The sequence below is a fragment of the Oncorhynchus tshawytscha genome, linkage group LG06, assembly GCF_018296145.1.
Source record: "Oncorhynchus tshawytscha isolate Ot180627B linkage group LG06, Otsh_v2.0, whole genome shotgun sequence".
In the NCBI taxonomy this organism is placed as follows: domain Eukaryota; kingdom Metazoa; phylum Chordata; class Actinopteri; order Salmoniformes; family Salmonidae; genus Oncorhynchus; species Oncorhynchus tshawytscha.
In genome coordinates this window covers 60,957,396-60,973,755 of record NC_056434.1, presented here as the reverse complement: position 1 = coordinate 60,973,755, position 16,360 = coordinate 60,957,396, and the positions used below count along the sequence as shown (strand labels likewise).

General features: G+C 43.1%; 1 protein-coding gene across 1 annotated transcript; it reads right to left on the bottom strand.

Moving 5' to 3' along the window:
• Positions 1 to 2,364: 2,364 nt before the first annotated feature.
• Positions 2,365 to 7,040, bottom strand: LOC112252815 (DENN domain-containing protein 10). The gene is made up of 10 exons (XM_024424446.2): positions 6,921 to 7,040; positions 6,528 to 6,685; positions 5,600 to 5,796; positions 5,421 to 5,500; positions 5,164 to 5,312; positions 4,877 to 4,988; positions 3,928 to 4,028; positions 3,396 to 3,503; positions 3,115 to 3,209; positions 2,365 to 2,938 (listed from the first exon to the last, which is right to left on the bottom strand). Exons 2-10 carry the CDS (start codon positions 6,571 to 6,573, stop codon positions 2,771 to 2,773), a joined length of 1,056 nt encoding a protein of 351 aa, XP_024280214.1. The 5' UTR covers positions 6,574 to 6,685; positions 6,921 to 7,040; the 3' UTR covers positions 2,365 to 2,770.
• Positions 7,041 to 16,360: the final 9,320 nt, after the last annotated feature.

Genomic DNA, 16,360 nt, shown 5'->3' with positions numbered 1-16,360 from the left:
GAAGGGATAATTAGACAGTGAGCCTCACACCCTCTAACCGGCTGAAGTGATGGCAACAATGGCGTTCACTATGGCCCCTGTCCTTCACCACTTCTACCGGAGACCTGAGTCCGAGTCAGCAACCTGTGCACAGCATCCAGTCTAAGCTATCAACTGCTTTTTCTCTCAGGAGTGCGGCATGAGTCCACGTGGAGTGAGCATAGAGAGAGGTCCCGTCCAGACATCTCTCATGGTTCTGTGTACTAGTCGGAAAATGGAGAAGACATAATGGACTGTAAAGGATGGTGGCAGCTCAGGTGAGAGATTCGTCTGCTGTTTGCAAAAATCAGATTATTCCTCCGATATTGAAATTGGAACATTATCACGGGCCATCTACATTGAACATGTGCCATTGGTAGGTCAAACTGAAGAAGAAACGCAAGAAGAATGAATGCCAGGGAGGGGGTGGTCAACCGTGCCCATATTTGATTTAGGCTTTTCCAAAATGGTTTATTTGGGGTATCAGGTTGATTTTGGAGGTCTGCACACTGCGAAATTCATAGTAATTTAGACAAAAAAATGCATTAAGATACCAATTTGTCATTAACATGCCAATCGCAACAAAACCTCCATCTGAAATGTCATTGCCAGAATCCATAAATGAAAGTGTCTGTGGTTTTATGAAGCGTATGTGTAACTGTATCATTCTACTGCAATGGTTTTACAAGTAAGGGCTATGAAATTACGATCAGTTACTAGTTGGATTATACAACCCAGAATGAAGGGTTTGAAAGTGTCTGTGGTTTTATGAATTAATTTAGTTTACTTATGATGTATTTTGATAGAAGCTATAATCTGATGCTTACCTTAAAATGTAATGATAATTATCACATAGTGATAAAAGCAGGGAATGTGCAGGAAAATGTTGTCTGAAGAGATAGCATTGAATTGTACACAGCATCTCCTTTCCCCTCTTTCTTGGTTCATGCAGGTGACTGACCTCCTCCTCAGACCAATTGGCAGTACACCCAGAACATTGTTCTGGGAATCAAAAGGGATATCTCAGTTTCAAGGTCTCAGCTTGGAGAGAAGTCATGTGGTGAGGTATTGGTCGATCACATACAGGAACCAAATATTAATGATGAATTAATTATGAGTAATGTAAATCATGCAAATATAACTTGTCTGTGTAAGCAGTATATAAGAGAACGGGACTGCCCCAACTGACATGTACTATGGTGCATTAAGTTTGTTGGAACCTCTCCAGCTTGCTGATAATAAAGAATTATTAATTTAATATTGACTTCAGCTGCCCCTGGTGGTAATTTCCACGACACCAAGATAATCCATCCACTTGACAGGTGTGGCATATCAAGAAGCTGACAAAACAGCATGATGATTACACAGGTGAACCTTCTGCTGGGGACAATAAAAGACCACTCTAAAATGTGCAGATTTGTCACACAACACAATGCCACAGATGTCTCAAGTTGAGGGAGCGTGCAATTGGCATGCTGACTGCAGGAATGTCCACCAAAGCTGTTGCCAGATAATTTAAAGTTCATTTTTCTACCGTAAACCGCCACAGTTTTAGAGAATTTGGAAGTAGATCCAAACGGCCTCACAACCACAGTATGGCGTCATTTATTTATTTATTTTTAAAACTTAGATACTGCACTGTTGGTTAGAGCCTGTAAGTAAGCATTTCACTGTTGTATTCAGCGCACGTGACAAATAAACTTTGATTTGGGCGATCGGTTTGCTGATGTCAACCATGTTAACAGTGTCCCATGGTGGTGGTGGTGGAATGGTATGGGCAGGCATAAGCTACGGACAATGAACACAATATAATTTTATCGATGGTCATTTGAATGCAGAGATACCGTGACGAGATCCCGACGCCCATTGTCATGCCGTTCGTCCGCCGCCATCGCCTCATCTATCAACATGATAATGCACGACCCCATGACGCAAGGATCAGTACACAATTCCTGGACTGAAAATGTCTCAGTTCTTCCATGGCCTCCATACTCACCAGACGTGTCATCCGTTGAGCATGTTTGGGAGGCTCTGGATCGGCATGTATAACAGCGTGTTCCAGTTCACGCCAATATTCAGCAACTTTCACAGCCAGTGAAGAGGAGTGGGACAGCATTCCACAGGCCATAACCAGTAGCCTGATCAACTCTATGCGAAGGAGATGTGTCGTGCTGCAAATGGTGGTCACAACAGATACTGACTGGTTTTCTGATCCACGCCCCTACCCTTTTTTTAAAAGGTATCTCTGACCAACAATATTCCCAGTCATATTAAATCCATAGATTAAGGCCTAATGAATTTATTTCAATTGACTGATTTCCTGAAATGAACTGTAACTCAATAAAATCTTTGAAATTGTTACATTTATTGTATATTTTTGTTCAGTATACAATATTTCACATATATTTCAGAATTAAAGAAAGAGATCTAACATGCTAAATCAAGGTTCTTGAGAACTCAAATTAATCTGTTAGCGGTTTTAAGATTAACTATTGAATTGCTGAACTATGGAATGCTATGTAAATGTTGTAATTGTATTATTGTCAAAACAAGACCATGTCTGTTACATTGTGAAAAGTAGGCTCTGTTAGTATTGTTAAGAGTCAGGAATGCAATTGTGTGCAATACCTAACACCTGAGTTCTTCCCATTCTCCTTAACACGCCACTGTATGTATAATTACATAGATGAATGCCTATGCTAATATTCAGTGTCCTCACACCACATGGTTACATGATGTAGGAGATCAAGGGTCATATCTTGAGGAGCTGCTCAGCAGCTGCCAAGTGAAACAGGAAGTTCTCTGTAGCAGGCGGGAAGTGGCGCTGCTTTAAGGTCTCCAGGGTGATTTTAGAGTTCTCACATTCCTCGGCTAATGACGCCAAGTTAGCAAGGATCTCCCTCGTCTTTATGGAAATGTCCTGAAAACATCATAGCAAACAGACAGCTTTTTTCGTGATTGTGCTAAATACCGGGATACTTATAATAACATATTTACTGTATGAACACTGTTCATCTTTGAAAATGCATACCTCACACCTTCTCTGATCACTGAAGAATGAATGGTAAGGATGTCATGTGTACTTTCAACTCTCACCTTGATAATCTGCCCGTCTGTTCTATCAGCATTCTCTGCAGACTGGACAATGACGAGCCCAATGTCTTTGTGCAGCTTTCCCATAGACATGGCCTCTTTGGTGTATAGAGTAGATAGGAGAGACATCATATTGTTTAAGAAATGGTGGATGCTTGAGGGAGGACTAGGTAGCAAGGTTTCTCTACATTCCGTTATTTATTTTTTTAGATACAGAGCATTCTTCACTTTGGCCAGACTGCCTTTTACAGTAATAAGAAGGAGATTACAATTGAGACACCCACCTTTGGCACTCTGGGATATAGTAATCTCACTATCTGGGAGGTTTACATATACGTCAAACAAGTCCGATCTGTTGCTCACTTCTGGATCAACAAATCCTGCGACGTACCCTGCAGAGACAGTGAGCATATGAGTGAATCAACTATTCATTTCTTCACCATAAGGCTTTTCAGGGACAGTGCAGATGGGGGTACTCACAGAACTCTACGTTGAGAATCTCCAAGGAACATGTTTTCAAAACAACAGGCAAGTAAAATAATGTACTGCAAGTCAATTATTGCATGAGTCTTCCTGTGTGTGTGTGTGTGTGTGTGTGTGGAACTGACTGTTGGGAGACAATGGGAATCTGGGTTGTGTTCATTAGGACACGCAAAGGAAAACATTTTGCAAGAGAAAATGAACATTCTATTGGACAGGTCAAGGAAGTCCCTGACTGTTACAGTCCATGTTCTTATCTTTGGTGTTTAATGAACACGACCCTGTGGTCTGAATCAGTTTGCTTTAATGTGGATCTAATGAACCAGACATCCTTACCAGTGCACGTCCTGAGATTCTCGAGCTCACTGTCAGTCAGGTGGACATAAGGGTGCAAAATGGACCAGTCTTTCCTGTGCCATGTCAGAGCCGGAAGAGCTCTAGGAGGGAAAAATACAATAAAATCATACATTTGATATGAAGATGTCTGGTTCTCTCAAAAACATCAATTGTAATCCACTTCAACAATGAAGTCCATGAACAGTCAAAGGTCTGGGCCCAGTTTCCCCAAATCATCTTATGGCAATCTTTATCGTTAGAACTTTCGTAGGACTATTGTTAAATCTCAGAGCCGTTTACCAAAACCATCGTTACTAAAGTTGCACTTGAAGAGGCTTGCTATTTAACGACGGCCTCAGACCACTAGTAGAACAGCTAAGTGCGTCGTTAGATGCTTTTTTGCCCTTCCGCATCAAAATGTTTCTGTCTTTCTGTAACTGCTGATAACTTTAAACCGTTTGTGACTACAAATAGAAAGTTGCCAATGTCTTTGCAAATGATACAAACAAGCGAAGGATATTAGATGCTTCAAATAAATACAGTATAGGCACTATACTATATTTCAATGATTTTGAAATACATTCCTTGTTAATTCAATTGAGTTTAATTCAGCTATTTGTATGCTACTGTCTTATTTTTGCCTACATGTGCACAAACGATGTGTCAAATCTTTATTTTGTGCATATAGGATAAGCATTAGAATAAGCCACCTCAATATTTGTAGCCATAGGTGATAATATCTCATAGGGGCTGATCTGTCATCAGTATTGTGGAATAATTCTAATGTTAAGGTAAGACTTGAACGGGAGAAAGCTGGTTCCGAAAGCAGCGGTTTCTTTCGATCACTTAGCGAACTCTCCCTCTCTGCGCGCTGGTGGTGTTTTGGGAAACGCATGTTACATCGTCGCCCGTATTTTCCTCTGTGCATTTTCTCTATTGCCTTAGTCACCTTGTGAACTCCAACAGTGCTTCAACCTGAGGGTGATGGACCACGATCCTCTTCTTTAGCATAAGGGCTGTGTACAGGATGATGGTCTCCATCCCAAACTGGGACACCACATCTGAAACAGTAAATCACAAGATAGTCTACCTAATCCTGGTAATCGAATGGGATCAGCTTCTTCAAGGAAATGCTTCTTTGCATACTAATAAGGAAACTGGACAGTGTCAAACACCTTGTATGAACAATCATGTCCTTATACTGTAATAAGTGTTTTATATTTGTACATGTCTAACCTTTCACTGAGCCTGCTAAGTAGGCCTTCCTGACATCGTAGTCCTTGATGAGAAAGGAGCCATTCTCGTCACTCTGGCAGACGCCTTTGGTGAGGACTGCAATGTAACCCTCCATCATTTTCACAGGGCTCCCATGTTTGATGTACATCCTGAATGACAAAACACACATGAAAAAATGAATGAAGAAATATGTTTTGGGGAAGTATTAAATAAGCAGACATTTAGCCATGGGGATGCATTAGCGTAGTATGCTGTACCTGCATAGTACTCGACTGAATGCTGCATACTTCTCAGGGTTGAAGTCCTTTGTTGTGACAACTATTGAAAAATGTGTGACCTAAAAAGAGAGAAATACGAGAAATATAATTTATCATTAGACCTACAGGTTAAAATTATTTAAATGAATGGAATGAATGAATTTCAAAACGAACTGTACCTTCTTTAGAGCGGTTGGTTCCTGCACCTCTACAGTGGATATGTAGTACCAGGTACGGCGGAACTGGCCAAACACAAAAGTGTGCAAGCCTCGGCTGTCCTGTCTGAGACAGCACTTACTGAGCAGGACCTCCCGGAGCTCAGCACTGACTGAGGGATAGCACCACACCCACAAGGTGTCTGCATTCACATCTTTCTCTGTGTGGGGAAGAATATGAGAATAACGTGTCATATTGTTTTCACAACTCATTATTATCAATATTACCAGATCTTTAACTAAATTAATCTGTTCTCATGCTTACAGGAAGTAAAATCAAAGATGGTAAAAAACTTCATCACAGATAGAACAATGAGACAGATATCTCCCTGGATGTATAAATGTGAAGCATCCGGTTGGCGTTTCCACTGACTACCAAATATGGTAGTGAGAGGAAGCCCACTGGCGGGCAGTGGGAGAAGACGAACGAGATGGATTTTGGCCGAAATTCTGCTAATCTTCTCATCAATTAAACATTTGATCTCAATACGGTTCTGTTCCCAAAACTAGAATCTGTTATGAACAGAACATACTAAGTTTTGTAGACTTCGCCCTTTGCCAAAGTTTATACAAATGTAGTTCTTTAGAAGGATAGTAAAAGACGAATTGAGTTATCGCATACACGCAGTTCACAGCGTAGGCGTTCCCTAACGGAAATACGCTAGGACGCGCCAATAGGATCTCGCTAACTCGTGCTTGGTTCTACCCACTGTGATTAATTTGCTCCCATTGGAAACGACAAGTTGTGGTCTATCTTGGGTTAGTTAAACAAATCTTTGTTGATATCATGTGATGCCAGTCAAAGCCGAACAGGAGCAAACTTGGCACGCATCAACCAAAAAAAGCAGGGTAAAAAATAATTAGAAAAGGGGAAGGATATGTCTTTCCTTACCAATTAACCCAACGCTTAACATGAGCTGAGTTTCTGGTGCCGCCATATCCCATCACAATTCTGTTGTACTGTGGGAGTTGACAATTAGGAACTCATGACAGCTCGTCTTGGGCAAGGAAGTACTTTCACCAAACGAACAGCTAGCAAGCTGTTCCTAACTGTTTGGAGATAGGATGAGCACGAAAGAAGAGTAAAACATGTTCATTAGCTCTAGCAGGTTAGAGGCTATACCGAAATCAACAAATTAGCCACAATGAATGATTAGCTACAAGTAGTTCGACAGTGATAACATTTGATTTGAGAAGCCATGCACAGTTTGATGATAACAGTCTAAGGCTTCTAGCTAGCTACAGTATAGGACACACAAAGTTGATGAAAGTACAGTTACTGTACCGTGTGTCTGGTCCAGATCTGCGATTGGATTTGACGAATCTACAAAATGTATAAATGATTAGCTAACATTGATGCTTTCAAAACACACAAGCATTGTGAACCAATCGCATTTGAGGTCATGTGATCATACGTAACATTTTCTAAATAAAAGTCCCCCAAAAAACTGTTACAGGACGTTTTTCTGATTTAAAAATCACAAAACGTATAGTTAAAAGTTACTCAAACATTTAAAAATGAACAAATATAGATTCACGGTATTATTATTCTTAACTATAGCCTAATGATTACGCTTTTCGTTATAGTGCCCTGTAAAAAACAATACCAACACTGTTGCTGGAAGTATTAGTGGTTTTCTAACTACTGTCAACTCGTAACAGAACAGGATTTAAACATGTTTTGAAGAGAACATTTTCACATTGGCCCCGTCCAGGGATAACTTTGGACGGGGATCCTTGGGAAGTCCCTACCCCATTGAAGTTGACATTTTCAATGGTTAACACAAGGGTTGGGGTAGGGTAAGGGTAGGGGTTAGAGTTTAGGGTAAGGATGTCCCAATAATCCCGGATAGCATTGAACTTTACCAAATAACTTAATCCCAATGTTTATTTCATGATTGTGCCACTTGCATAGTTTATGAACAAAATCTATTCAGTGTTTTGTGTTATTTTTGACCTGGGATTTTTATTGTATTCAAAACTAAAAGGTGAATAAAATGAAAATCTAACTCACTTGACCTATTGTTATTTCCCCTCTAGGAAACCTGCAATGACATAGATGCATGACCTGCATGGATATGAGCAGCATGGAGAACAGTGCCATCTAGTGAAATGAAAAATAAACTATTATTACAGATAATTTAAATTAACAATATTGAACTCATGTATATTGAAGACTGCAAAAGCAATTTGTTTAATACACATTTCGATGTCCCCTTATTAAAATAATTACATGTACCGATTACATGTTTTATTTAATGTATTTAATGTAACCACTAGCACTCAACAATAAGACTTAACACCTCCTACAATAGCATGAAAAGAGGAGGGTAGGAACAATGAAACAGAATAAGGCATCTTGATACAGCCAAATGTACCATTTGTGAGTTTTCAAGTAAACGGAGGACCTCTATTTTGAAGCTTTTTGCGCGACTTGGACCCGTTAATGACGCTTATTTTTTCATCCGTACTCCAGGACGACCCACGTGACCCTAATGAAACCGTTTTCGCTCGCTTCCATATGCTGCGTTCAAAACAATATTAATATAAAAAATATTCGATCTTAGTGCATTCGAGACAACTGGGAATATGATGCTGCAATTTGATGCACTATGCAGGTGTCGCTCCACCATTTCCTGGTTGCTAAAATTCGAATAGTTCGCCTAATTTCAGTTTATGTGACAAAACAAGCAAGTATAGTGTACATAATCCTAATACCAACTAAACCGCTGTGAAATATATATTTTCCATGAGAAAAAAATATCGTATTTTCAGCTGTTTGAAGCAGGTGTACAAAGCCTAATTTAAAATTCAAAAACGAAATTTAAGAACGTGAAGCATAGAAATTGTACACATAGCACATATCTACTGCTTCTGAGACTTGCTTTTAATGCGAATGACAGATCTATAACATAACTTTTCTATGTAGATTTGATTGGGTCCCACCCAAAATGTAAATATTGGAGCTGTAATTCCTTGTATCCTCAAGATGAATGTCAATGTATCACCAATAAATGTATCTAAAACTGTATTTAATTAAACTATGATGTGTTCACACAATGTCTGATTTTAATTTCACATTAACTACCAAGCAAATTAATGTATCATAAAAATTGAATATAAATTCATATTAATTTGTTGAAACCTACCAGGTACAACCCCAAATCCGTAAACACAGGCACCCTCATAGATGTCATCCTAACTAACTTGCCCTCCAAATACACCTCTGCTGTTTTCAATCAAGATCTCAGCGATCACTGCCTCATTGCCTGCACCTGTAATGGGTCTGCGACCAAAACTCCTCACTGTCAAACGCTCTCTAAAACACTTCTGCGAGCAGGCCTTTCTAATCGACCTGGCCGGGGTATCCTGGAATATCATTGACCTCATCCTGTCAGTAGATTATTCTTTAAAAGTGCCTTCCTCACCATCTCAAATAAGCATGCCCCACTCAAAAAATGTAGAACTAGGAATATATATAGTCCTTGGTTCACTCCAGACCTGTCTGTCCTTGACCAGCACAAAAACGTCCTGTGGCGTTCTGCATTAGCATCGAATAGCCCCCGTGATATGCAACTTTTCAGGGAAGTTAGGAACCAATATACACAGGCAGTTAGAAAAGCTAAGGCTAGCTTTTTCAAACAGAAATTTGCATCCTGTAGTACTAACTCAAAAAAGTTCTGGGACACTGTAAAGTCCATGGAGAATAAGAGCTCCTCCTCCCAGCTGCCCACTGCTCTGAGGCTAGGGAACACTGTTACCACCGATATATCCACTATAATTGACCATTTCAATAAGCATTTCTCTATGACTGGCCATGCTTTCCACCTGGCTATCCCTACCCCGGTCAACTGCCCGACACCCTCCACAGCAACCCGCCAAAGCCCCCACCATTTCTCTTTCACCCAAATCCAGATAGCTGATGTTCTGAAAGAGCTGCATAATCTGGACCCATACAAATCAGCCAGGCTAGACAATCTGGACCCTCTCTTTCTAAAATTATCTGCCAAAATTGTTGCAACCCCTATTACTGCATGGTCAACCTCTCTTTCGTATTGTCTGAGATTCCCAAAGATTGGAAAGCTGCCGCGATCATCCCCCTCTTCAAAGGGGGTGACACTCTAGACCCAAACTGCTACAGACCTATATCTATCCTACCCTGTCTTTCTAAGGTCTTCGAAAGCCAAGTTAACAAACAGATTACCGATGATTTCGAATCCCACCGTACCTTCTCCGCTATGCAATCTGGTTTCAGAGCTGGTCATGGGTGCACCTCAGCCACGCTCAAGGTCCTAAACGACATCATAACCGCCATCGATAAGAGACATTACTGTGCAGCCGTATTTATCGACCTGGCCAAGGCTTTCGACTCTGTCAATCACAACATTCTTATTGGCAGACTCGACAGCCTTGGTTTTTCAAATGATTGCCTTGCCTGGTTTACCAACTACTTCTCTGATAGAGTTCAGTGTGTCAAATCAGAGGGCCTGTTGTCCGGACCTCTGGCAGTCTCTATGGGTGTGCCACAGGGTTAAATTCTCGGGCCGACTCTCTTCTCTGTATACATCAATGATGTTGCTCTTGCTGCTGGTGATTCTCTGATCCACCTCTACGCAAACGACACCATTCTGTATACTTCTGGCCCCTCTTTGGACACTGTGTTAACTAAACTCCAAACGAGCTTCAATGCCATACAACTCTCCTTCCGTGGCCTCCAACTGCTCTTAAACTCAAGTAAAACTAAATGCATGCTATTCAATCGATCATTGTCCGCACCTGCTCACCCGTCCAGCATCACTACTCTGGACGGCTCTGACTTAGATTACGTGGACAACTACAAATACCTAGGTGTCTGGTTAGACTGTAAACTCTCCTTCCAGACTCACATTAAGCATCTCCAATTCAAAATTAAATCTAGAATTGGCTTCCTATATCGCAACAAAGCATCCTTCACCTATGCTGCCAAACATAGGTAAAACTGACCATCCTACCGATACTCGACTTTGGAGATGTCATCTATAAAATAGCCTCTAACACTCTACTCAACAAACTGGATGCAGTCTATCACAGTGCCATCAGTTTTGTCACCAAAGCCCCATTCACTACCCACCATTGTGACCTGTACGCTCTCGTTGGTTGGCCCTTGCTTCATACTCATTGCCAAACCCACTACTGGCTACAGGTTATCTACAAGTCTCTGCTAGGTAAAGCCCCGCCTTATCTCAGCTCACTGGTCACCATAGCAGCACCCACTCGTAGCTCGCGCTCCAGCAGGTATATCTCACTGGTCACCCCCAAAGCCAATTCCAAGTTTGGTCGTCTTTCCTTCCGGTTCTCTGCTGCCCATGACTGGAACGAACTGCAAAAATCTCTGAAGCTGGAGACTCACATCTCCCTCACTAGCTATAAGCACCAGCTGTCAGAGCAGCTCACAGATCACTGCACCTGTACATAGCCCATCTGTAAACAGCCCATTTATCTATCTACCTCATCCCCATACTGTATTTATTTATCTTTCTCCTTTGCACCCCAGTATCTCTACTTGCACATCCATCTTCTGCCGATCTACCATTCCAGTGTTTAATTGCTATATTGTAATTACTTCGCCACCATGGCCTATTTATTTCCTTAACTTACCTCATTTGCACTCACTGTATATAGACTTTTTGTTTTCTTTTGTTCTACTGTATTATTGACTGTATGTTTTGTTTATTCCATGTGTAACTCTGTGTTGTTGTATGTGTCGAATTGCTATACTTTATCTTGGCCAGGTCGCAGTTGCAAATGAGAACTTGTGCTCAACTAGCCTACCTGGTTAAATAAAGGTGAAATAAAACTTTTTATTTTATTTTAAATACCCTACCCCGGGCTACTGCCCGGCACCCCCCACAGCAACTCGTCCAAGCCTCCCCATTTCTCCTTCACCCAAATCCAGATAGCTGATGTTCTGAAAGAGCTGCAAAATCTGGACCCCTACAAATCAGCCGGGCTAAACAATCTGGACCCTCTCTTTCTAAAATTATCTGCCGAAATTGTTGCAACCCCTATTACTAGCCTGTTCAATCTCTCTATCGTATCGTCTGAGATTCCCAAAGATTGGAAAGCTGCCGCGATCATCCCCCTCTTGAAAGGTGGAGAGACTCTAGACCCAAACTGCTACAGACTTATATCTATCCTACCCTGCCTTTCTAAGATCTTCGAAAGCCAAGTTAACAAACAGATTACCGACCATGTCAAATCCCACCGTACCTTCTCCGCTATGCAATGTGGTTTCAGAGCTGGTCATGGGTGCTCCTCAGCCACGCTCAAGGTCCTAAACGATATCATAACCGCCATCGATAAGAGAAATTACTGTGCAGCCATATTGATCGACCTGGCCAAGGCTTTCGACTCTGTCAATCACCACATTATCGGCAGACTAAACAGCCTTGGTTTCTCAAATGACTGCCTCGCCTGGTTCACCAACTATTTCTCTGATAGAGTTATGTGTGTCAAATCTGAGGGCCTGTTGTCCGGACCTCTGGCAGTCTCTATGGGGGTGCCACAGAGTTCAATTCTCGGGCCGACTCTCTTCTCTGTATACATCAATGATGACACTCTTGCTGCTGGTGATTCTCTGATCCACATCCACGCAGACGACACCATTCTGTATACTTCTGGCCCTTCTTTGGACACTGTGTTAACTAAACCCCAGACGAGGTTCAATGCCATACAACTCTCCTTCCTTTGCCTCCAACTGCTCTTAAATGCTAGTAAAACTAAATGCATGCTCTTCAACCGATCGCTGCCCGCACCTGCTCGCCCGTCCAGCATCACTACTCTGGATGGTTCTGGCTTAGAATATGTGGACAACTACAAATACCTAGGTGTCTGATTAGACTGTAAACTCTCCTTCCAGACTCACATTAAGCATCTCCAATCCAAAATTAAATCTAGAATCAGCTTCCTATTTCACAATAAAGCCTCCTTCACTCATGCTGCCAAACATACTCTCGTAAAACTGACCATCCTACCGATCCTCGACTTCGGCGATGTAATTTACAAAATAGCCTCCAACACTACTCAACAAATTGGATGCAGTCTATCACAGTGCCATCCGTTTTGTCACCAAAGCCCCATATACTACCCACCATTGCAATCTGTATGCTCTTGTTGGCTGGCCGTCGCTTCGTACACTACGCCAAGCCCACTGGCTCCAGGTCATCTTCAAGTCTCTGCTAGGTAAAGCCCCGCCTTATCTCAGCACATCAATCACTCCAGTGTTTCATTGGTATATTGTAATTACTTCGCCACCGTGGCCTATTTATTGCCTTACCTACCTTATCTTACCTCATTTGCACACACTGTATATAGGCTTTTTCTACTGTATTATTGACTGTAAGTTTGTTTATTCCATGTGTAACTGTGTTCTTGTATGTGTCGAACTGATTTGCTTTATTCTTGGTCAGGTTGCAGTTGTAAATGAGAACTTGTTCTCAACCAGCCTACCTGGTTAAATAAAGGTGATGTAAGGGTTTTCCTGTGGTGAAGGAGAAGCGGACCAAAATGCAGCGTGGTGGTTATTCATGTTCTTTAATAAAGGAACTAGACATGAAATAACTAACAAAACAATAAATGTGCGGAAACCTAAACAGTTCTATCTGGTGCAAACACAGAGACAGGAACAATCACCCACAAACACAGTGAAACCCAGGCTACCTAAGTATGATTCTCAATCAGAGACAACTAATGACCCCTGCCTCTGATTGAGAACCATACTAGGCCGAAACATAGAAATACCCAAAACCTAGAAAAACAAACATAGACTCTGCCCACCCAACTCACGCCCTGACCATACTAAATAAATACAAAACAAAGGAAATAAAGGTCAGAACGTGACAGTACCCCCCCCCAAAGGTGCGGACTCCGGCCGCAAAACCTTGACCTATAGGGGAGGGTCTGGGTGGGCGTCTGTCCGCGGTGGCGGCTCTGGCGCGGGACGCGGACCCAACGTCACCATTGTCTTAGTCTGCCTCATTGTCCGCCTCCGTGGCTCTCTAACCATGGCAACCCCTCTCAATGACCCCACTGGACAGAGGGGCAGCTGCTCGGGACAGAGGGGCGGCTGCTCGGGACAGAGGGGCTCTGGCGCCTCTGGGCTGAGGGGCACTGGCGGCCCTTGGCTGACTGGCGGCCCCTGGCTGACTGGCAGCACTGGCGGCCCCTGGCTGACTGGCGGCACTGGCGGACCCAGGCGGCGCTGGGCAGACGGGTGGCTCAGGCGGCGCTGGGCAGACGGGTGGCTCAGGCGGCGCTGGGAAGACGGGTGGCTCAGGCGGCGCTGGGCAGATGGGTGGCTCAGGCGGCGCTGGGCAGACGGGTGGCTCAGATGGCGCTGGGCAGACGGGAAGCTCCGGCAACGCTGGAGAGGAAGGCTCTGGCAGCGCTGGACTAAGGAGCTCTGGCGCCTCTGGAATGAGGGGCTCTTGCGTCTCTGGACTGAGGGGCGGGAGCTCTGGTAGCGCCGAACAGGCGGGAGACTCCGGCTGCGCTGGAGAGGAGGAAGGCTCCGGCAGCGCTGGACAGGCAGGAGCACCTGTAGGGGTGAGACGGAGAGACAGCCTGGTGCGGGGGGCTGCCACCGGAGGGCTGGTGCGTGGAGGTGGTATCAGATAGACCGGACCGTGAAGGCGTACTGGAGATCTTGAGAGCAGGGCTGGCACCAACCGCCCTGGCTGGATCTTCACCCTAGCCCGGCAGATGTGGGAAGCTGGGATGTAGCGCACCGGGCTAAGCACGCGTACTGGGGACACTGTGCGAACCACCGTATAACACGGTGCCTGACCAGCACCACACCCGCCATGGTTAGCACTGCTAGGAGCACTGTAGTGCTGAGATGGCACAGGATGTGCAAGGTAGGGAGATACACAGGAGGCCTGGTGCGTGAGGCTGGCACAGTCTTCACCAGACCCCTAGCACGCACCTCAGGATGAGTATGGAGAGCTGACCCAGGTTCCATTAAATCCCTGACACGCTCCGTCGGGCGAATGTCGTGCCTCATGCACCAAACCAGCAACTCCCTCATATCTCTCTCCTCCAATTTCCCCATTAACTCCTTCACAGTCTCTGCTTCGCTCACCTCCAACACCAGCTCTGGTTCTGAGCTCCTTGGCTCCTCACGATAAACGGGGGAGTTGGCTCAGGTCTGACTCCTGACTCTGCCACACTCCCCCTGTGCCACCCCCCAAGAAATTTTTGGGGCTGACTCTCGGGCTTCCGTCCGCGCCGCCGTGCTTGCTTCGCCAACCTCATTCTCCTGTAACCTTCCGCGCACTGCTCCATCGAATCCCAGGCGGGCTCCGGCACTCTCCCTGGGTCGACCGCCCACCTGTCTATTTCCTCCCAAGTAGTACAGTCCATATTCTTGTCGTCCAAATCGCTACTATGGCCTATTTATTGCCTTACCTCCTCACGCCATTTGCACACACTGTATATAGACTTTTAATATTTTTTTCTATTGTGTTATTGACTGTACGCTTGTTTATTCTATGTGCTGTTGTTTGTGTTGCACTGCTTTGCTTTATCTTGGCCAGGTAGCAGTTGCAAATGAGAACTGGTTCTCAACTAGCCTGCCTGGTTAAATAAAGGTGAAAAAATATATACAATTATACAATGTAGAAAATAGTACAAATAAAGAAAAACCCTTGAATGAGTAGGTGTGTCCAAACTCTTGACTGATACTATATATTTCATTATTTACTTTGCTACTTACTGCCTGTCTAGCTATGAAAAGCGCTTCGTGTACATACGGGAACTTATGTCGTTACTGATGTAGGCCGCTCACGAGCAAGGTTGCCATGTTCGTGATTATCCTGTAATAGCACACTTAGAAAACGATGTCACGGGTGAGAATGTATTGGTCGAGCATTTCATTTTATTTTATTTACCTCTTAAGTGACCCGTGACGGTCTTCGCATTTCTCTTTAAAAAAAATAATATTTATTTCACTGTGACCTGTTGCTGCTGATTTAAATGCCATCGTAAGCTACCATTTGATACAATAAATATGTTTAAATGACTATCACTGGAGTCATTGCAAATCAATTTTTTGCCACTTGTGTAGTCTACTTGAAGTTGGCAAACGGATTTAATAAATAGCCTATAACTTCAGTGTATTGTTGTTGTAGCCTTGTGTTATTATGCAATTATTAACGGACATGTTTAGTTAATTAAATTGGAAGTTATCAAAGCCATCGCTATTTCAGATCAGTTGTTAGAATGCATTAGATTGATGGTAACAGTCAGTCAGATTAGGCTAAAGGAAAAAATGTTAAACACTGACTGTTGTTGACAAGCATATTCAGTTCATATACATATTATTAGTATTTAATATTTAATTGAAATTACGACTCAATCCCCAGTAGCTTATTCTAGTAGGCTATTGGGAAGCACATGCATTTCGTACCTTGAAATCGCCAAACTATTCATGTTGAACAAAAGAGTCCATTTGAATTCAGCAAGCTGCTAAATCTTTCATTTTACATCTTGTTTACATTTTGCTTAGACTACTGTAGACTATCTGAAATAAGATGTAGGCCTATCTGGGGCTATAGGCTACCTGCATCTATCTCAGCAAACCATGGCAAAGTTGAATTACAACCATACACCTAGAATTTTGTCTGTCCATACACCTAGAATTTTGTCAATAGGCATCAGTCGATGCCTATTGAAACGACAAGTCAAATG

Excerpts from the sequence above, each read along its gene's own strand:
- LOC112252815 (XM_024424446.2), bottom strand. The coding sequence starts at position 6,573 with ATGGCGGCACCAGAAACTCAGCTCATGTTAAGCGTTGGGTTAATTG. Across the intron at positions 5,797-6,527 it reads GTTAAGCGTTGGGTTAATTG|AGAAAGATGTGAATGCAGAC; the intron begins GTAAGGAAAGAC and ends TTCCCCACACAG. Across the intron at positions 5,501-5,599 it reads AACCAACCGCTCTAAAGAAG|GTCACACATTTTTCAATAGT; the intron begins GTACAGTTCGTT and ends CTCTCTTTTTAG.